Source organism: Salvelinus namaycush, chromosome 12 (assembly GCF_016432855.1).
Source record: "Salvelinus namaycush isolate Seneca chromosome 12, SaNama_1.0, whole genome shotgun sequence".
Taxonomy (NCBI): domain Eukaryota; kingdom Metazoa; phylum Chordata; class Actinopteri; order Salmoniformes; family Salmonidae; genus Salvelinus; species Salvelinus namaycush.
Genome location: NC_052318.1, coordinates 33,256,193 through 33,279,158, shown reverse-complemented (window position 1 = coordinate 33,279,158; position 22,966 = coordinate 33,256,193). Strand labels below are relative to the sequence as shown.

The following is a 22,966-nucleotide window of genomic DNA, read 5'->3' as shown; positions in this document are numbered from 1 at the left end:
CAGCAGTCATAAGTGATGAGTAACGTTAATGACTTGCTAGCAATCACACAGGAGAAGTCAGATCACACACCAGTCACTCATCAATCTTGTACTCGGCCAAAATAAACCCCTAACGTTACTTGGCCAGCCAGCCAGCCTGTACTGTAGCAGATCCGATAGTGTTGACCTCTAATAAAACCGTCCACTGGGACTACTTGTCAAGACATTTTGAAATGACCAAGTCAAGGATATAAGGAGGGGTTAACCGTCTTGATTTATTCATATAGCTTGCTTATCTACATCTCAACATAGCCTACAAGACTGAAAATACTAGCTAGAGCACACATTTAGCTAGTACAGTACCTAACTACAGTAACGTCAAAGTAAAAAAAAAGTTAGCTAGCGATATAAAGTTCCGGTTTAATTAATATCTAGCTAGCTAATGCTCGTATTCCAACAAAAATAGCTACACGTTATATACCGACACTTGGATACATGGCTACATTAGTACAAAAAAATGTGCTTTTGTTTGATAGGGATTTTTCCATACCGCCCACAAGACAAGGACCACAATCATGTTGTTGCCTGGCTTGCTGGCTGTTGTTGATAACGGTAACCAACGGCCGAAGAAGCTCCCCCGGCGTTCCATTGAGATATATTTATTCTGTTAGCAGCGCCAGGTAGGCTTCATAACTACTGCTGTGGACACCTTGCTTCACTCATTATTTGGTAGTAGGCATGCAGTGTTTTTGTGTGATGCATCTATCCCAAAGGAAATTGTTTTATTATACATCAAGGGAATACAATGCATACATATGAACATAACAGGGACTTTAGACTAAGCCCTCTGACTGCCAAATTCCCCACTCCCAGGTCGTTAATTTGAATTGCATAGATAAACACTTTTTTTTTTTATCTATTCAAAGTTCCAGATATAATTTTATTGTTCCAAATTCATAACCCAATACATTCATTTCTAGTCTCGATGTTGTGGAGAAGGCAGGAAATCTTATGGAAACAATATTAAATCTGGCACATTTTCACTTTAAGGCAACAGGGATCCTCAAATCAATCAAGAGGTGTCAGTAGGTCTAAAGAGCTATAATCTCAGCTAAAATCAGACACATTTACACACATTGGCTTAAACAGTAAAATCAGATTCGATTCTGGGGTATAATGGTCTTGGTGTGGATTGCTTTTACCGAGTCTTGAAGCAGCTACAGCCGTGTTTGAGCGTTATAGGACGGACTGATAATACTTAATACTCGAAAGAAAAAGATGTAAGCAGGCCTTACACATGGGCAGGCTTTAAGCTACACAAGCCATTGTTTTCGAAATAGACTGAACTGAAGTTTTGAAAGGGTGCATGCTACCCCAAGTGGCGAGTGCCCTTAGGCTTCCCGAATTTTAGCGTGAAAGGTCATATAATTTAAACTTCCCAATACCGCTACGCAAAACCACTTGGATTCGTAAAGCTCAAATAATGTGACAGCTACATTAGGCTCCATGCACTACACGCCTTATTGCTTGATTTATAAAATATGGCAGATGTGCATGATATTGAATCACATTCATTAGGTAGAGGTAAATACCAAAATAAAAGGAAACACTTGAGTGAATGAGGGATTCAAAGTATATTGAAAGCAGTTGCAGCCACATAGATGGAGTTTGAGTTAATTACGCAATTAAAACATCCCATCATGCTTAAGGTCATGTACAAAAATGCCCCGTTTCCCATTATTTTGGCTACCATGTCTAAAAGATATCTCAGTGACTTTGAAAGATGGGTCTCAAAGGAGCATAGAGGGTTTAAAGGGTCTCAACCCGATTCAACACTTATGGGAGATTCTGGAGCAGTGCCTGAGTGTTTTCCACCACCATCAAGAAAACACCAAATGATGGAATTTCTCGTGGAAGAATGGTGTCGCATTCCTCCAATAGAGTTCCAGAGACTTGTAGAATCTACGCCAAGGCACATTGAAGCTGTTCTGGTGGCTCGTGGTGCCCCAACGCCCTATTAAGACACTATGTTGGGGTTTCCTTTATTTTGGCAGTTACCTGTATGTGTGCACTGCAAGTCATGCTTTGATTACAACTACATAAAAATCATGCAACTAAATATTAAAATCATAGTATCAACACACCAAGGCATAGAACTAAGGACACTTGGAATTGGAACTGCAAACACGTTCTAGAATATAGCTTGAAATACAAAGGCATAAAAACAACTAAAGTCTAACTAAAGCGTAGATGTAAACAGTACACAATGCTTTGTTGTTGAACTGTGTAAATGCAGAGTTCTATCAGTACAAGCATCTCAAAATTATAACATTATCTAGGAAATGCAAGTGGATAGACCGCCTTGTAGCGGGAAAAAACAGATCAGTAACATAAAATAACAAGCTCATTAAACATAACGCCATATTGGCATGAACATTTCTCTCAAAATGGCTGTTAGCAGCAATGTAAACTAGAGCTTTTCAATCTTGTAATACACAATGCCTATGTGAGACAACATGGCAGACAATGCCAATATGAAACAGCCTGGCATATTAATACACCAATTAACTAAAATCTTCATTTGGTAAGTCAAAAGGTCAAACCAGTTGATAGCCAGTGCACTGTAACAGAATATTGTCAAGGAGCTTTTTTTAAATTGACCCCACAGTATTTCCTTCCTTCCTGAGATGGGGAATAAAAGGATGGGCTGAGATGGTGGTGCTCCAGACATCCGTCCTTTGGTACAGGTTTCCAGTGAAAGCAGGGTGGGGTTGTTCATGGGATGTTACAAGGGAACATGGCTGAAGAGATACGACACTGACTCGCCGTTGTGTGTCCGGCGAATAGCCTCAGCCAGAATCATGGAGATGTCAATAACCTGAAAGGATGCGTGGGGGGGAAAAAAATATATATAAATCAAATTATCACCCAAACTTATTTCCCCCACAGATAAAAATTTCAAACCACAATGAAAGCAATTGGTTAACGAAATAACACCACCAGTAGGTCAGTGCTTCTGCTACAGTTACTTAGCTGTAGTATGAAATATGTAACAAAATGTTTTGCCAAGGCACATTGAAGATCTAGGATCAGTCCACATTTACTTCCTCTGCAAACAAAATGAGTAATGAATAGAACATTCAGACAACCCCATACTAGAATAGTTTATACATTTTTTGTCAGCATGTTTTTGTGTGTTCTACGCAAGATAAATATTCCTCGAGGCCCAGTCAAGTTACAGGTGCCATAGGGAGTGAAACATGCATTCTGACAAGCAGTCAACGCACAACAATTCTTCCTAACGCGGGGAAAACAGGGGGATCCTAGCTTTCGATTCCTACTTTATTTATTTCTCATCTCCTAAATATGCATGAACTGCACCATTTTAAACCCTGAGTTTTTAGCAGTGGCATGGTTAAGCGTGTTACCACTCCCCAATTTGCTGTTAGTGCATAGGGGAGTGGGGCTAAATGTAACACGGGTCAATTGTAGGGTAACTTGGGGTAAAACGCCATCATAACTCAAAATAATTTTGGGGGAGTGACTTCAATTTTGATGAGACAGATTTTTTGTTGAGTAGTGGCAACCGGGGTGTGGTGGGGTCCTTTTTTTTTTTAAAGTCACCAGAACTGAGCTTAAGTCGTTCATAAATATTATAGAATCCCTATTACAAATTCTTCCAGAGGAAACACTGCAGTAACTAAACTCACAGATTTGGAAATGTTCAGAACAGTAAGGAGTTAGACAATGCAATACACAGTAAGAATCAATCAAGCAGAAATGTAAGTAGTCCAGGCAACATGCTGAGCCATTGAAATTAAGATTGTTGACAGCCTGCTGCTTAGGTTGAACATTGTTTGGACAAAGTTTGAAAGGTTTTCATGGGGTGGAGGGAGGTTGGTATGTGTGCTTGTACTGGTGTCATGTGATCTGTAATTTGTGAAAGAAAAACATTTGTCAAAACAACTCAACTTATCATTTTTTTAAATAATGGAATGTTTATGTTTCAATTCCCCAAGTGATCTAAACTCTCCAACTACAAGGAAACATCAGGTGCTGAGCTCCTGTGATGAGCTTGGGATTCTAACCTGTATTTTTGAACAGTGTTTCATCTTATCCTCCTGAGGGATGGTATTTGTGACAACCACAGCCTCAAAACAGGCGTTGTTGATGCGGGTGATAGCAGGGCCTGAAAAGATCCCATGGGTCAAGATGGCATAGACCTTTGTGGCTCCAGCAGACACTAGCCTGGATATTCAGAAACAAAACATTTGGTTGAATCTCCACATTCTGTTTGTAAAAAATAAATTTAAAAAATAAACTTTGCTATCCATACATTTTCTTTTCAGAGACTTCCTTAAAAACGGATGTAATAGCTCCGGTCTGTATTTGTTGTACATTTAAAAGATTGAATATTCAGTCTCTGTAAATGTATGTAGCTTAAACACAGTAGCGACTCACTTATCTGCAGCGTGGCAGATGGTGCCGCATGTGTCTGCCATGTCATCAACCAAGATGGCCACTCGGTCCTTCACGTCCCCCACCAGGACCATGCGGTCCACCTCGTTAGCCTTCTTCCGCTCTTTGTGGATTAGGGCGAAGTCCACATTCAGCCTGTCTGCTATAGAGGTGACCCTGCAAAGGGAATCCACAGATTGGTGAGGTTATGGTACTGCAGGTGATGTGACTTTGTGGAATGGTTGACATCTATAAGAGGAAGGGAATATATAGTAAGACACAGGTTTATGATTCTATGATTAATCCAAGCACTGTAAGGACGGTATCAAAAATACTTTCCTGAGGTGAACTTGACAAATCCCTTAAATAATGAATTAAGCAAGAACAATCCTTTCAACAATGCTAATATTTCTAACAACTCAAATCTGTCCTTTTGACCCATTGCAATGATGAAGCATCTACAGGCCCATTGGCCTCCTCCAATCTACCTTTTGGCTCCTCCAGCATCAGGAGACACAACGGTGCAATTCTTCCACTCATTGATGTTCTCTTTGATCCATTTCAGCACAGCTGGCTCCGCGTATAGATTGTCCACGGGGATATCAAAGAACCCCTACAGAGGCATACAGTGAGCAAACCCGTGGTAAGATAAAGGATCACTAGTCAGTGTCTTCAAACGGCCTTACTTGCAACAGATTTTTGGAGAAACGTTCACGTGGCTCACTATTGACAGTATGTTGTTTAGAAACAAAACTGATGCACGCACCTCCTTGGGGCAATACAGATGGGGTTGACAACATGTAAACTATATTTTGATCCAAATGTTTATTAAAAACAAATACATTTGCAAAACAAACACTTATACAGTTTACATGTTTACAAAGTAAGTCTCAAATACATCGTAACAGATGTTAGTTAGCAAAATTGTCATATAGACGTGGCATAAGTCAAAATAAGGCATGGTATCATGAACAAAATACTAGTGCGGCGGAAATAACTTAATTTGAGTGGTTTTTCGGTTATTAAACAACTAATTGACTAACGTCGGTTCAATTTCACTGAACAAAATTATAAAACATGTTAAGTGTTGATCCCATGTTTCATGAGCTGAAATAAAAGATCACAGAAATGTTCCATACAAATGCTTATTTTTCTTTAAATTGTTACCAAATTTGTTTACATCCCTGTTAGTGAGCATTTCTCCTTTGCCAAGATAATCCATCCACCTGACAGGTGTGGCATATCAAGCTGATTAAACAGCACGATTATTACACAGGTGCACCTTGTGCTGGGGACAATAAAAGGCCACTAAAATGTGCAGTTGTGTCACTCAACACAATGCCACAGATGTCTCAAGTTGAGGGGGCGTGCAATTGGCATACTGACTGCAGGAATATCCACCAGAGCTGTTGCCAGAAAATGTTATCAATTTCTCTACCATAAGCAACCTCCAATGTCGTTTGAGAATTTGGCAGTGTGTCCAACTGGCTTCACAACCGCAGACCACGTGTAACCATGCCAGCCCAGGACCACATCAAAATTCTTCACTTGCGGATCAACGGAGACCATCCACCCAGACAGCTGATTAAACTGAGGGTTTGCACAACCAAATCATTTCTGCACAAACTGTCAGAAGCATTCTCAGGGAAGCTCATCTGTGTGCTTGTAGTCCTCACCAGGGTCTTGACCTTAGTGCAGTTCAGCATCGTAACCGACTTCAGTGGGCAAATCCTAACCGTCGATGGCCACTGGCACGCTGGAGAAGTATGCTCTTCGCGGATGAATGCCGGTTTCAACTGTACCGGGCAGATGCAGACAGCATGTGTGGCGTCAGTTTGCTGATGTCAACGTTGTGATTTCCCCATGGTAGCGGTGGAGTGATGGTATGGGCAGGCATAAGCTACGAACAACGAACAATTGCGTTTTATCAATGGCAATTTGAATGCACAGAGATACTGTCACGAGATCCTGATGCCCATTGTCGTGCCATTCATCCACCACCATCACCTCATGTTTCAGCATGATGCACGGCTCCATGTCACAAGGATCTGTACACAATTCCTGGAAGCTGAAAATTTCTCAGTTCTTCCATGACCTGCATACTCAGACATGTCACCCATTGAGCATGTATGGGATGCTCTGGATCAAGGTGTACGACAGCGTTTCAGTTCTTGCCAATATCCAGCAACTTCGCACAGCCATTGACGAGGAGTCGGACAACATTCCACTGGCCAATCAACAGCCTGATCAACTCTAAGTGAAGGAGATGTGGTGCGCTGCATGAGGAAAATATGGTGGTCACACCAGATACTGACTGCTTTTCTGATCCAAACCCCTACCTTTTTTTAAGGTACAGTATATGGTGACCAACAGATCCATATCTGTATTCTCAGTCATGTGAAATACTTAGATTAGGGCCCAATGCATTCATTTCAATTGACCGATTTCCTCATATCAACTATAACTAAGTAAAATCTTTGAAATTGTTGCAAGTTAGGTTTATATTTTTGTTCAGCGTACTTGAATCCCATTTAGTTCGGGCGGGTTTTGTGAACCCAATGCAACATTTATCTAGAGACATCAAATCATTCATAAGAGAAATGAAGTCAAGAACTATATGGGATGCTGGGCTGAAGGGAGTTGTAGATTTCATTAATAAATATTCAACCTAGTTCAGCACAGAACCGTGGTAGTTAACTACAATGACCATAATCCATTGCGCCAGTTCTTTTCCGGCTCGGACAGATTGGTTCACTGATGCCTGCTATGTTAGGTTAGATACACCCAAGACCACATGGGAGGAATGTAGACAAAACGACAAAAGGGATAGAGAGTTCGTGAAAGTATGCCTCATCTACTTTGAAGAACTAGCAAAATGATTATCAGACAGCTCTGCAGCATACTTAGGCCGGCTGGCCTAGCTAAATAGGATGACTAAAGACAGTACAGTATGGGGAGAACAGAGATAACGTTAGATGGTTTTCTGGCTGGCTGCTACTGCCTGAGCAGTGATGAGATGACTTTTAGGAATGGGGGAAAAAATATTCCTTGGTGGACCTGACAGAGAAGCGAATATTTTCAATGTTTTGGCAATTGAATGTTCACCATTTTACCATTTCATTTTATAATGCATTTCATGTAAAATACAAAAACAAATATTGAAACTGAAAACCATGATTATTTTGTAATAATCGAACCAAAACCAAACCGACTTCAAAAAGCTCTTATTTCTCAGCACTACAAAAATACATTTATCTGAAACCAGCCACCTAGGATTCCCCACATAGCAGCTTCTTGTAATTGTTGCTTGACATCTGATCGCTCAGAATCATAACACAGCCTTCTACACTTGCGATGCGCGTGCATCATTTGTGACGTTGTCAGGCAACCCGTTTATAGTACTTAACTATCTCATAGCCTAATCAATCATTTGTACTTCTTAGTTGTCACACTAGTGACTGCAATATAGATAGAACAAACCAAATAATGTGCCAGAAGGCTCACCTGTATCTGCGAGGCGTGCAGGTCCATGGTGATTATGTGATCGGCTCCTGACACTGACAACATGTTGGCCACCAGCTTTGCAGAGATGGGAGCCCGACTCTGTTTAGAAAAAAAATGCTAATCTCTATTCTCATACAATGCATGCAGAAAGTCCATTGAGAAAATGCAATTAAAACAATTTACTAAGAGGGAGACCCATCTCCTTTCTGAATTAGCTTTGGCAGTTATATTCTAATCAACCAAATTGGTTTGCCCAATATGGCATTTCTGTGAAGCAGTCAAATGTATGAAATCAAAGCAAATAGACTGATTTATATGGATAGTGTGAAGTGTGTTGATGCTGTGAACAGAACAAACTATTTAAGTTTCCCTCACCCCCACCTTGTCCTTCTTGTCTTGTCTTGCATATGGGAAACAGGGGATGACAGCCGTGACTCGTGAGGCAGAGGCAATCTTACAGGCATTGATCATGATGAGGAGCTCCATTAAGTTATCATTAATCTCACCACAACCACTCTGGACAATGTAGACATCCTCTCCTCTGACACTCTCCCCGATCTCCACGCTGCAGGATCAAATCATAGACTGTCAGACAGTAGGCTATACATGGTGACAGGTAGAGAACATGAAGACCAATCTGTTAATGTACATAAATCATGGCATCATGTGCTTCCAGGTCAATAGACAAAAACACTCAACGAATGATCTATATATTCACCAAAAAAAAAAGGAAAGAAATGCTGTTCGAAATGTTAAAACCCCTCTCGCGCGCACTCTCAATAAAATCAACTATATGTAGGCTACTAAGATTGTCTGATGCTTTAAGCAAACGGTGATTCAATAATTAAGACAAATGACTCAAGAGGGAGCCAGAGATCAAGATAGCCTAACCAGCAGGGGGAAAAAACGGTTCCCGAACCACCAATTCCAACTGGCATTCGCAGATTCTGCCATTATGCTCCCGAAGTTTCCGATAATAGGTTACACCAGGGGTTGCCAACCTTTTCCATTTGGAATGCCAATTTATCTTACCCTTTCTAACGATCTGCTCGCCAGTTATGATTTTCATATGCACATTTGTGGAAGCGTTTCATTTATTTTATAATAAAGTCTATGTATCGCAAAATCATTGTCATGTATATAATTTTTATTAACCACAAATGAATTATACAAATCTAAAAGTAACTATTGCCATCTATGTAAAAATAGCCTACATAAAGTCAACAAATAAAAACATTGCAGCAAGAAATATCCTGATAGGCCATGTGATTTATTTTTGTCTGCAACAAACTTGAAACATTGTATCAACTAGATCCAGCCACAAGCTTGCACAAATAAGCTTAAGACATTGTATAAAATATTCTGGACCCTTCCGAGTTCTGCCAGTGAGTTTCAGACAGACACAGATGTAGGCTATTTGCACTAGAGATAAGAAGCAATCAGGTAAGACAATTTTATGTTGTATCCATCCGGATCAGAGCATGACTCTTCCCCCCCACCCCCTTCACTCCAAGTGGTTATCGAAAGGGAGAGAGCTGGAAAGATTTTTCAGATAGGCTACATTCCAGTGAACAAAAATATAAACGCAACATGTAAAGTGTTGGTCCCATATTTCATGAGCTGTATTATAAAAGATCCCAGAAATGTTCCAAACAGCCTGATCAACTCTATGCAAAGGAGATGTGTCTGCATGAGGCAAATGGTGGTCACACCAGATACTGACTGGTTTTCTGATCCACGTCCCTACATTTTTTATTTTGTATCTGTGACCAATAGATGCATATCTGTATTCCCAGTCATGTGAAATCCATAGATTTGGGCTTAATGAATATATTTAACATTTACTGATTTCCATATATGAACTGTAACTCAGTAAAATCATTGAAATGTTGCATTTATATTTTTGTTCAGTATAAAATTACTTGCTATTTGAGGTGAAGAAAAACTTACTTTAAGAAGTTCCTCAGCTCATTAGTGGTGGTGAGTATAGACAGACATGCTATCAGATCTCCACATTTATAAGCCTACATTTGTGCGCAGGCCAGGTAGCCTAGGCCTACTTCTATGCGTATTCAGGTGGGCATCCTTAAATCAACATTCCAAACAAAACAATGAATAAATTGACAAATCGTAAATGGAACAAAATAAACCAAAACTTGTTTCTCACAAGTGTAGCCTAGGTTGTGCGCTCTGCAAACAGCGTGTCAACTCTGAAAATGGGAACTGTAAAAGACTAATAATAATGAATGCATTAACCGAAATTAAGTTAACCAAACAAACATTGTAGGTTACAAATTATGGGAATTAACAGTAAATGTACTACTGGTGATACTGGTGTGCCATCCCCGCGGCCTCCGCAATGGATTAGTCCACTGAAACAGGCGTCAATCAAGACGTGCCATTTTTTGCAACTGCTCAACAAAAAAATCTCAGGTCGACCAACAGCCCATCGACCAGTCAACTAAATGGGGTCAGGCCTAATTCACAGTCATACATTTCTGTCCTAACAACTATTCTGTCGTTTAAAGCGGCAATATGTAATTGTTTGGGTGACCCAACCAAATTCACATAGAAATATGAGTTATAGATCGGTCACTCATTTAATGCAAGACTAAGGAGCAGTAAATATCTGTTTGTGGACATTTTCTATGCTTTCCATTCTTACATTTTCTGCATCTTTTACTTTTCAGTTTTGTACACCAGCTTCAAACAGCTGAAAAATACAATATTTTGTTATTGAAAATATATTTTGCAGCGGTTTAGATGGTAGTGACTATTTTATACATTGCTTGTTTCGTCACAAACTGAAATTAGGCGAACTATTAGAATTTTAGCAACCAGGAAATGGCAGAGTGATTCCCGCATATTATACCACCACCATTTAACTTGAAGAAACTGTGGAGTTTGAACAACCCTATGGATGTCAACACTATTATTACAAACCTCCAGGTAAACCAATTCCTCAGGCTTTTTACATCTCAAAAGGCACTTGTTACTTATACCCGGCCACAGGTAAGCAAGTCAAAGACTACTGGATCATGGGATTTTATATCAATAATAGGAACAGTACAACAACTCACGAGTAGCAAGTAATATGGCAATATGAAAAGATAAGTTGTCTTATCAAAACAATTTCAATTATGTTGGAGGGAAAATCAGTTGTTGCAAATAGAGCACATCAACTACCCTAACTAGAGCAGTGGTTCCCAACCCTTTCCAGTTACAGAATTTTGCTCTGTCCAGAGTACACCCTCATGTGCATTTTACCAGTAGAGCTATGGTCTTTTGTAGCCCAAAGGACACCAGATGACGGTATTGAGTAGTGTCATCTTACCGTCCAAATGCATTGTAAGCAGCCTGCAATACATTTATCTCTCTCATGGACCGGTTCGTACTTAAAACATACCCCATTACAGGCTGCATAGGCTTCAATTTCCTAAACTTTATTTAATGGTAAGAAGGCGGGGGGAAATAATAAATAACAGGGAAAATATGCATACTTTCCTTATGAAACACCATTTTCTGCCACTATGCTAGTGGCTAAATGCAAATCCCGGATGTTGTGTATCGCGTTTGTCAATCAGGTCTTTATTCACCCATAACACTAATGCGATACAGTGCTGCGTTAGGTGAAGAGTACTGATAAACCGATATTACATTTTTTGGCCGAGAATGGCCACAGAATCTCAGTGCAAAAGGTGTCACTACAGTCCCTGGTTCGAATACAGGCTGTATCACATCCGGCCGTGATTGGGAGTCCCATTATTTATTCTAAATATGGCATGATTCCACCAATTGTAACCTTCTACATCACTTTCAAAGACGTACTTTTATTTTGAAGGCAAACCGCAAATTCAACCATTGTGCCTAATCCTTACAAGGATTCCTAAATCATTGCTAAGAATAGTGAAAATGACTGCAGTTTCTACTGGTCATTGTTTTCAGGCTGGTTGTATTGGTGCTAGCTAGGTACCAAGCTAAAGCTAGCTACCACAGAAGTTGGGGGGGGGGGGGGGGGGGGGGGGGGTCGAACAAATAATGCTTTATTACCAACGCGGTATTGTAAACACATCGTTTGTGGCCAGTGTTTGCAGACTTTATTGTACAGCTTTGACAGTGCTACTGATAGTAGTGGTGGCGCTTGGCTTGCACGTGCAAATTCAGAACACATTCTATAATAGAACTGTGTTATTTGACATGTCAAATTAAAAGCGTATTTAACCCATCAAATAGTGTTATTGACAAAGTGTTATTTGACGTGAATATTTTTTGACACACAAAGACCCAAACAGCGTTCCATAGTATGTATGTCATGAAGCTAATACTGTGTAACTCCGGTAGGGCAACATCTGAACAATAGTGCACTTGATAATGTACCGGTGCTTGACCGGTCGCGAAAGCCAACATCACCCACGACAGAACAGTTGATTGTCAAGGGCAATGAAATCCATTATCTTGGCGTTAATGGATTTCGCCTTTGAGTTGTCTCGCTGAAATGTTCTTACTCTTTCAAATGACTGCTCGATCCACACAGCAGACATTGTGGGCTAGGTTAGGAATGCTGTGTTGCACGTGTAGCGCAATATATGTTCAACGATATATCGTGCATCCCTAGTTAAGACTACTTTGAAGAATCTCAAATATATTTTGATTTGTTTAACACTTTTTTGGTTACTACATTACTCCATCATTTTGGATGTCTTCACTATTATTCTACAATGTATAAAATAGTTAAAAAAAAAAAAAAAAAACTGGAATGAGTAGGTTTCCAAACTTTGACTGGTACTGTATATGGAAAAGTACATTTTAAAATTTTGACCAGTCGATTGGTTAAAAAAAAGACGCTTTCGGTCGACCTATATCTTTTTTCAGTCGTACTCAATATCACCATCTGCTGGCCTTCGGAGAATGGTGCAATTGCGGCCTGCATTCAGGGCGTTCCTGCATGGGAGAATTCCTGCATTTGCAGGAACCCCTCTTTATACATTAATTGGTCCATTTTTTTTTATTAGGACTCCGGTACACAAGCGGAAGGGCTCCAGTACAGTAGGTGGTGGTAATGCACCATAACGTTGAATGCAAACTGCTGATAAACTCCACAGAAGAGGCGAAGCGACATCAGCTAGGACTCCGGTACTAGGCTGGACACACAACATTTTTAACAATGCTTTTTTCGGATGAAAACCAGTTTATTGCATCTGCCGTGTAGCCCAGTTTCATAATATGGCCATATTTCCCAGCTGCTTGCTGTCGTTTTGAAGTAATCACGAAAAAACAAGCCTTGTTTTAGGGCACGTTTCACCCTGCCAGCTCCTATTAGTTCTATTGAGCACCGTGGCACCAACTCACCTCCCGGAAGTTCTATTCCCAGCTTATTGTTTTACGTCACAATGCCTGCTTTGCTATTGTTGGCAATGAGACCCGCTCACATTGTTTATAAACGCAGCAAAAAAAGAAACGTCCCTTTTTCAGGACCCTGCCTTTCAAAGATAATTCGTAAAAATCCATAACTTTACAGATCTTCATTGTAATGTGTTTAAACACCGTTTCCCATGCTTGTTTAATGAACCATAAACAATTAATGAACATGCACCTGTGGAACGGTCGTTAAGGCACTAAAAGCTTACAGACGGTAGGCAACTAAGGTCACAGTTATGAAAACTTAGGACTCTAAAGAGGCCTTTCTACTGACTCTGGAAAAACACCAAAAGAAAGATGCCCAGGATCCCTGCTCATCTGTGTGAACATGCCTTAGGCATGCTGCAAGGGGGCATAAGGACTGCAGATGTGGCCAGGGCAATAAATTGCAATGTCCGTACTGTGAGACGCCTAAGACAGCGCTACAGGGAGACAGGACGGACAGCTGATCATCCTCGCAGTGGCAGACCACGTGTAACACCTGCACAGGATCGGTACATCCGAACCTCACACCTGCGGGACAGGTACAGGATGTCAACAACAGCTGCCGAGTTACACCAGGTGTGCTCAGACTGTCCGCAATAGGCTGAGAGAGGCTGGACTGAGGGCTTGTAGGTCTGTTGTAAGGCAGGTCCTCACCAGACATCACCGGCAGCAACGTTGCCTATGGGCACAAACCCACCGTTGCTGAACCAGACAGGACTGGCAAAAAGTGCTCTTCACTGACGAGTCGCGGTTTTGTCTCACCAGGGGTGATGGTCGGATTCACGTTTATCATCGAAGGAATGAGCGCTACACCAAGGCCTGAACTCTAGAGTAGAGGTCGACCGATTATGATTTTTCACCGCCGATACCGATTATTGGAGGACCAAGAAAGCCGATACCGATTAATCGGCCGATTTTATTTTATTTGTAATAATGACAATTACAACAATACTGAATGAACACTTATTTTAACTTAATATAATACATCAATAAAATCAATTTAGCCTCAAGTAAATAATGAAACGTGTTCAATTTGGTTTAAATAATGCAAAAACAAAGTGTTGGAGAAGAAAGTAAAAGTGCAATATGTGCTATGTAAGAAAGCTAACGTTTCAGTTCCTTGCTCAGAACATATGAAAGCTGGTGGTTCCTTTTAACATGAGTCTTCAATATTCCCAGGTAAGAAGTTTTAGGTTGTAGTTATTATAGGACTATTTCCCTCTATACCATTTGTATTTCATTAACCTTTGACTATTGGATGTTCTTATAGGCACTTTAATATTGCAAGTGTAACAGTATAGCTTCCGTCCCTCTCCTCGCTCCTCCCTGAGCTCGAACCAGCAAGACAACGACAACAGCCACCATCGAAGCAGCGTTACCCATGCAGAGCAAGGGGAAAAACTACTAGAAGGCTCAGAGCGAGTGACATTTGAAACACTATTAGCGCGCGCTAACTAGCTAGCCATTTCACTTCAGTTACACCAGCCTCATCTCGGGAGTTGATAGGCTTGAAGTCATAAACAGCGCAATGCTTGACGCACAACAAAGAGCTGCCGGCAAAACGCACGAAAGTGCTGTTTGAATGAATGTTTTCGCGCCTGCTTCTGCCTACCACCGCTCAGTCAGATACTTAGATACTTGTATGCTCAGTCAGATTATATGCAACGCAGGACACGCTAGATAATATCTAGTAATATCAACCATGTGTAGTTAACTAGTGGTTATGATTGATTGTTTTTTTATAAGATAAGTTTAATGCTAGCTAGCAACTTACCTTGGCTTACTGCATTCGCGTAACAGGCAGTCTCCTTGTGGAGTGCAACGAGAGAGAGGCAGGTGTTATTGCGTTGGACTAGTTAACTAAGGTTGCAAGATTGGATCCCCCGAGCTGACAAGGTGAAAATCTGTCTTTCTGCCCCTGAACAAGGCAGTTAACCCACCGTTCCTCGGCCGTCATTGAAAATAAGAATGTGTTCTTAACTGTCTTGCCTAGTTAAATAAAAGGTATAAAAATGTTTAAAAAACGTTGTTGTTTTTTAAAAAAAATCAGCGCCCAAAAATACCAATTTCCGATTGTTATGAAAACTTGAAATCGGCCCTAATTAATCGGCCATTCCGATTAATCGGTCGACCTCTACTCTAGAGCGGGATCGATTTGGAGGTGGAGGGTCCGTCATGGTCTGGGGCGGTGTGTCATCGGACTGAGCTTGTTGTCATTGCAGGCAATCTCAACGCTGTGCGTTACAGGGAAGGGGATATCCCAGTCCTCCCTCATGTGGTACCCTTCCTGCAGGCTCATCCTGACATGACCCTCCAGCATGACAATGCCACCAGCCATACTGCTTGTTCTGTATGTGATTTCCTGCAAGACAGGAATGTCAGTGTTCTGCCATGGTCAGCAAAGAGCCAGGATCTCAATCCCATTGAGCACGTCTGGGACCTGTTGGATCGGAGGGTGAGGGCTAGGGCCATTCCCCCCAGAAATGTCCGGGTATTTGCAGGTGCCTTGGTGGAAGAGTGGGGTAACATCTCTCAGCAAGAACTGGCAAATCTGGTGCAGTCCACGAGGAGGAGATGCACTGCAGTACTTAAAGCAGCTGGTGGCCACACCAGATACTGACTGTTACTTTTGATTTTGACCACCCCTTTGTTCAGGGACACATTATTCCATTTCTGTTAGTCACGTCAGTGGCACTTGTTCAGTTTATGTCTCAGTTATTAAATCTTATGTTGATACAAATAATTATACACGTTAAGTTTGCTGAAAATAAACACAGTTGAAAGTGAGAGGACATTTCTTTTTTTGCTGAGTTCAGTTCAAATGTAAACAACCAAAATTAGGGTAAATATAGGCATGTCTGTCTACTTCGCCAAATATCTCGTATATGTTGATTTTTTCAAGTCGGACGTCATTTTAATCATGAGAATCTCCACTGTCTAATTGTGTAAGTTTGGGCAGCGAGCTTGGTTTTCATCAAATGCTAGTGTAACGGATGTGAAATGTCTAGCTAGTTAGCGGTGGTGCGAGCTAGCAGCCTTTCAGTCGGTTACGTCACTTGCTCTGAAACCTAGAAGTAGTGGTTCCCCTTGCTCTGCAAGGGCCGCGGCTTTTGTGGAGCAATGGGTAACGACGCTTCGTGGGTGAATGTTGTTGATGTGTGCAGAGGGTCCCTGGTTCGCGCGAGGGGACGTACTAAAGTTAAACTGTTACACTAGCCAAAATTGTTTTTGCCCTTGGAATGCTGAGCGCCCCCCATTGTTTTCCTCTGGAGAGGAATTCCGGTCTATTTCGCCAAATATCTCACAATGTGTTTATTTAGATTTTTAAATCAGGAGAATCTCCTCTTTGTAATTATGTAAGTCTGGGCAGCAAGCTCGTTTGTCATCATCAATAGTCAGAAGTTTTTTCCCTACTTTCTCATTACGCAGACATAAGCACAGTTGACACCATCGAGGTGCAGATGTTCACTGTATACACAAGTTTTTTTTCTTCCAGTTTTGTCAACAAACAGATTGTGGTAAAATTCAAAAGGGGAAAAAATTGTGCCTTTTAGGCAAAATGGAATTCTAAGCATCACTCCAGTCAAAACGGGCTCTGCGAACGTTCAATTACATTCATTTGCTATGGGCTCGCGCTAGTGTTCCAGCTTAGCCAACGTTCTTTCAGCAATTTTGACTTGTTCCATTGTCCAGCCTACCGGTACACAGCAGACGGGATAGGTAGCTAGCTAGCTAACGATAGATTGGGCACCGGTAGACAGTGTCCTTCGCCCCCGCCTGTCAGGTTACGTTTTCCCGCAGTTCTGTTATCGACGGCAGGTGTTCGGCAAGTGGGAGCGAAGGACACTGTGTTCTAGCTAGTTAGCTAGGACACCAGTACATAGCAGGCAGGATATGTAGTTAGCGTACTTCACCCCCGCCTGTCGGGCACTGCTTTCCCGGAGTTAGCAGGTTTTCGGCAGGCAGGATCGAAGGGAACGGTGTGCTAGCTAGCTACAATGTCTAATAGTACATAGTACCGGTAGATAGTGTCCTTCACCCCTGAAAAAAAGATGCAGGAATGGCCATATGCAGGAACTCCCAGGGCAACAATCACACACTATTGGGCCTTTGTGATAGGCCTCGAGTCATAATTATGGCTAAACCGCTACGATTAATGCAAACAATTATTAAAAACTGATTTGAAACCTAACCTTAACCACACTGCTAACATTGCACCTAGCCCTAACCTTAAATTATGACCCCAATTTTTGTTTTAGGCTGTGGTAACCAGTGACAACCTGCGTATTGTTACTTTCCTCTTCCATTCTTGTTTTGGTCTAACATGCTGAGTGCTCATTGGCAATAGTCCTTGACCAATCGCGTCATAGCACTGCTCATACTACAAGAAACATTATCAAACCATCATCCGACAAGGGTCTGGAAAACGTTACAGCCACCATCCGCATGCCCTTCACCCGCTCAAACTACGCGAGTCCAGGAGTACTGATCCTAGTCCAAGTTAATACATAGAATTTCACCCCGATCGTTAAAATTCGTCTGGGACGGCAAAAAACGTGTTGTGTATGCCCGGCATTACAATAGTCCACATGGATTTTGGGAGTTGCAGTACCAACGTTAGGCCTCCTGCCCTTACCGTCTCATTTTTTAAGTTAACAACAAATCTAAGTAATGCTAGTTAGCTAGCCATATTAGTTGTGGAACACGTTTGCAGTAAGCTAATTTAGTTAGCTAACTAGCAACAATAACTACCACACTCACTCGCGCTTTCAATCGGCCATGTGGGCTAACTTTAGTTAGCTAGCTAACGTTACTGTATCCTAGCTAACAACCAAAGCAACATTCCCAGGCAAAACGTTCACCCACTGGTAAAATAACTAACCGTAGTTAGCTGGTACTCGGTCAAATATATGAATTGTTTAAAACACTTTTAACCTACCATGTCTCCTGGTTGCTGAATTTTTTGGTCACAACCTTCCCCAGCTCAAGTCCCAGGCGGTCAGAAATTTTTTGGCCAAGGTCCGGATGAGAGCTACCGCTGAATATCTTTATGTTAGGCATTTTGGAGGAATCCGGATTAAGTAACCAAACAACAGCCTCACATAAATACACGGCTAACAAGCAAAACAAGTTCGCTAGCTTCTCTGTATCTAACCCACCAACAGGAGACTAGAACTTGGGACGGTGACTCCTTTCCACTGTGGTTAAGTTTCAGCTGCCAAACGAGAATGAGTTGGGTCGTTGACTCAAGTCTTTTTCGGATTCTTTCTTCTTATTAAAATGTGTATTGTCGGATCGCAACCAACTGAAAGCTGCATTACACCGCCACCTACTGTACTGGAGTGTGAGGACGACCTCTTCTTCGATGAGGTTTACCGGTGGTTGGCATCCAATGTCAATGGTGCATTACTGCCACCATCTGGACGGGGTATTGAATGAGAAAATTATAAAACTGAACGGGGAAAAACGACATCATATAAAATACCAAATTAGACACGTCAACTAACAAAACCCATCCCACTTCTTCAGTCACAGTCCACTCCAAAATACATCCTTACACAGGCTCAGAGGCCTGTGATGGCGGAACATTCCCCGACAGGATTTCTTGCATGGCCTCGGCTGTGAAATCACAAAGATCCAAAAAAGGTACAGCTGCATTCACAATGATTCCAATTTTCTTCGACTTCTTCTCCACTTGTGCTGTACAGATTATGAACACTGCAATAAATAATACAAAGTCCACTTTTTTAACATGTAGCATTTCACTATCCCTCGGTTTATGAGAAACCTTCACTGGTCTTGGTGGCTCTACTAACATAGTTTTTTCCCCGCCACTCGTTCCTTCCAATCTTCTCACCGCCTCGGGATAGGAGACACACTGGACACTCCTTAACCTTGCCATCTCATTCTCTTTCACCCTAACAAGGCACCCCAGGAATTCAGGCACATGTTCACCTCCACAGTTGCAGAATTTCACTTCATGATACTCTTCCCTTCTGCACACACTTGACACGTGACCAAATCTTTTACATTTATGACACTGAAGGGGCTTGTGCACAAAAGCTCTTACAGGGTACCTTAGGAATCCTAACTTATATGAGAAGGGAGAGACTCTTTATCAAAGAACAATAGCATGGATTAAGTGAATTTCTTTTCTCCATCTACCAACAGGCCAGTCGACATGCACCAACCACTCCATTTACAGTACCAGTCAAAAGTTTGGACATACCTACTCATTCAAGGGTTTCTCTTTATTTTTTTATTTTTTCTACAATGTAGAATAATAGTGAAGACATCAAAACTACGAAATAACACATATGGAATCATGTAGTAACCAAAAAAGTGTTAAACAAATCAAAATATATTTTATATTTGAGATTCTTCAAAGTAGCCACCCTTTACCTTGATGACAGCTTTGCACACTCTTGGCATTCTCTCAACCAGCATCATGAGGTAGTCACCTCGAATGCATTTCAATTAACAGGTGTGCCTTGTTTTTTTGTGGAATTTCTTTCCTTCTTAATGCGTTTGAGCCAATCAGTTGTGTTGTGACAAGGTAGGGGTGGTGTACAGAAGATAGCCCTATTTGGTAAAAGACCAAGTCCATATTATGGCAAGAACAGCTCAAATAAGCAAAGAGAAACGACAGCCCATCATTAATTTAAGACATGAAGGTCAGTCAATCCGGAAAATTTGAAGGACTTTGAAAGTTTCTTCAAGTGCAGTCGCAAAAACCATCAAGCGCTATGATGAAACTGGCTCTCATGAGGACCGCCACAGGAAAGGGAGACTCAATGTTACCTCTGGTGCAGAGGATAAGAACTTGCAGCCCAATTAAATGCTTCACAGAGTTCAAGTAATAGAAACATCTCAACATCAACTGTTCAGAGGAGACTGTGTGAATCAGGCCTTCAATGATCGAATTGCTGCAAAGAAACCACTACTAAAGGACACCAATAGGAAGAAGAGACTTGGGCCAAGAAACAAGAGCAATAGACATTAGAATGGTGGAAATCTGTCCTCTGGTCTGATGAATCCAAATTTGAGATGTTTGGTTCCAACCGCCGTGTCTTTGTGAGACGCAAAGTAGGTGAACGGATGCGGAGATCACATGCGGAGATCATCCGTTCACTTACTCTGCGTCGAGTAGGTGAACGGATGATCTCCGCATGTGTGGTTCCCACCGTGAAGAATGGAGGAGGAGATTTATTTTGAATTCAAGGCACACTTAACCAGCATGGCTACCACAGCATTCTGCAGCGATACGCCATCCCATCTGGTTTGCGTTTATTGGGACTATAATTTGCTTTTCAACAGGACAATGACCCAACACACCTCCAGGCTGCGTAAGGGCTATTTGACCAAGAAGGAGAGTGATGGAGTTCTGCATCAGATGACCTGGCCTCCACAATCACCCGACCTCAACCCAACTGAGATGGTTTGGGATGAGTTGGACTGCAGAGTGAAGGAAAAGCAGCCAACAAGTGCTCAGCATATGTGGGAACTCCTTCAAGACTGTTGGAAAAGAATTCCAGGTGAAGCTGGTTGAGAGAATGCCAAGAGTGTGCAAAGCTGTCATCAAGGCAAAGGGTGGCTACTTTGAAGAATCTAAAATAGATTTGGATTTTTCTAACACTTTTTGGGTTACTATATGATTTCTGTTATTTCATAGTTTTGATGTCTTCACTGTTATTCTACAATGTAGAAAATAATAAAAATAAAGAAAAACACTTGAATGAGTAGGTGTGTCCAAACTTTTGGCTGTTACTGTATGTCTTCAATTACATCCTCTGCCTTTACTTCTTGCACCACCCCAGAAATAACACCCTTGATAGGCGCACTGCTACAAAAAAATCCATACAGGAAACATTCCACTCCGATATCTTTTTGAGTCTTAAAACAAGTTTCTTCTGATCTGCAGACACACACACATAAAAAGACCCCTTCTTGTGAATCTCACCCACACTTCCTCGAGAAGTTAAACGGATTTCCCAGGTTGCATTGATTCAAAACGCTCACTCTGAGTAAAACAAATCAAGTGGCTTCCTGTTTTCCTCCACAGCTTTACTTCTCTTGTTTCCCTTTTTCTTTGACACTGTAACCCTCTCATTCTCACTCTCTGTGCTATTATCTTCACCCGACTCACTAGCAGTTTCAAACCAAACCTCCGTTTGGTGATAGAGGGGAGGTACGTGCCGCGACGTTGGCTCCCTCTGCTTGGAGTACCCAGGCTGGGCACCCCGACGCTGATGGCACCAATTAGGGGTAATTAGGGGAGAGTGCCAACCAGCCGTGCAGGCCACATACAGTGGGGCAAAAAAGTATTTAGTCAGCCACCAATTGTGCAAGTTCTCCCACTTAAAAAGATGAGAGAGGCCTGTAATTTTCATCATAGGTACACTTCAACTATGACAGACAAAATGAGAAAAAAAAATGCAGAAAATCACATTGTAGGATTTTTAATGAATTTATTTGCAAATTATGGTGGAGGAGGGAGATGACCCTGCGCACGGAAACGAGCCATCGTCCGAGGAGGACCACAGGCTCCACTATATGGAGCTGGAGGCACCAGATGGGCCGCCCGACAAGGGAATCCTCATGGGCCAGTTTGGGACGGCCCAGTTCGGACCCCAACCTCCAGAACGCGAGGGGCAGGTGATCGCGGTGAAAGACGTGCTGTTACCTGGGGTAAGTGAGTGGCGCTACCCACACTTCGCCATCAAGCCCAATTTATTATATCAGATAGTAAAGCGCAATGGGGAGACAAAACAATTGATCCTCATACCAACCAGTATGTTAGTACTGTCTTGCAGCTCACCCACACTCACCTGCTCGTGGCACACCTGGGGAAGGAGAAAACCAGGGAGCAGATTGGGAATCAATCCCACTGGCCCGGAGTCAAGCGCGCCATTGAGGACTACTGCCGTACCTGCCCAGAGTGCCAGATCACAGCCCTGAGGGCACATTATAGAAACCCTTTGGTTCCCCTGCCAATTATAGAGGTGCCGTTTGAGCGGGTGGCGATGGATCTGTTGGGTCCGTTGGTGAAGAGCACGAGGGGACACCAATACATCCTGGTAATCGTGGATTATACCACCCGGTATCCAGAGGCGATCCCGTTACGCACACTGACAACAAAAGATATTGCACGGGAGCTCTTCCATTTATTCAGTCGGGTGGATATTTCACGGGAAATCCTGACGGACCAGGCCACCACATTCATGTCTCGTGTAATGAAAGATGTCTGAATCAAACAGGTGAGGACCAGTGTGTACCATCCACAAAAGGATGGACTTGTCGAACGATTCAATAAGACCCTAAATCAGATGCTGAAGAAGGTCATCGAGAGAGACGGGAGGAACTGGGACCAGCTGTTGCCCCACCTGATGTTCTCAGTGAGCGAGGTACCACAAGCGTCCACTGAGTTCTCCCCCTTTGAGCTCCTGTATGGCCATCGGCCCTGTGGACTGCTGGACCTAGCCAAGGAGGTCTGGGAGGACCAACCGAAGCCGCTTTGCAGTGTGGTGGAACACGTGCAGGAGATGACGGAGAGGATTAAGGTGATTTGGTCAGTGGTGAGGGAGCACATGGCGCAACAGGGCCATACAACAAAGAGCAAATT

At 42.1% G+C, this 22,966-nt stretch overlaps 1 protein-coding gene across 2 annotated transcripts; it reads right to left on the bottom strand.

Annotated features, from left to right (window-relative positions):
* Positions 1 to 230: 230 nt before the first annotated feature.
* On the bottom strand, positions 231 to 18,600 carry LOC120057131 (ribose-phosphate pyrophosphokinase 1). Of its 2 annotated transcripts, none has more exons than XM_039005568.1 (7): positions 18,284 to 18,600; positions 8,317 to 8,506; positions 7,942 to 8,040; positions 4,926 to 5,050; positions 4,441 to 4,614; positions 4,068 to 4,227; positions 231 to 2,857 (listed from the first exon to the last, which is right to left on the bottom strand). In XM_039005568.1, the coding sequence occupies exons 1-7, from the start codon at positions 18,403 to 18,405 to the stop codon at positions 2,765 to 2,767; spliced, it is 963 nt and encodes a 320-aa protein (XP_038861496.1). In that variant the 5' UTR covers positions 18,406 to 18,600; the 3' UTR covers positions 231 to 2,764. The 2 variants fall into 2 exon arrangements, with proteins under 2 accessions (XP_038861496.1, XP_038861497.1); XM_039005569.1 differs by having other exon boundaries at positions 1,946 to 2,857; positions 8,323 to 8,506.
* Positions 18,601 to 22,966: the final 4,366 nt, after the last annotated feature.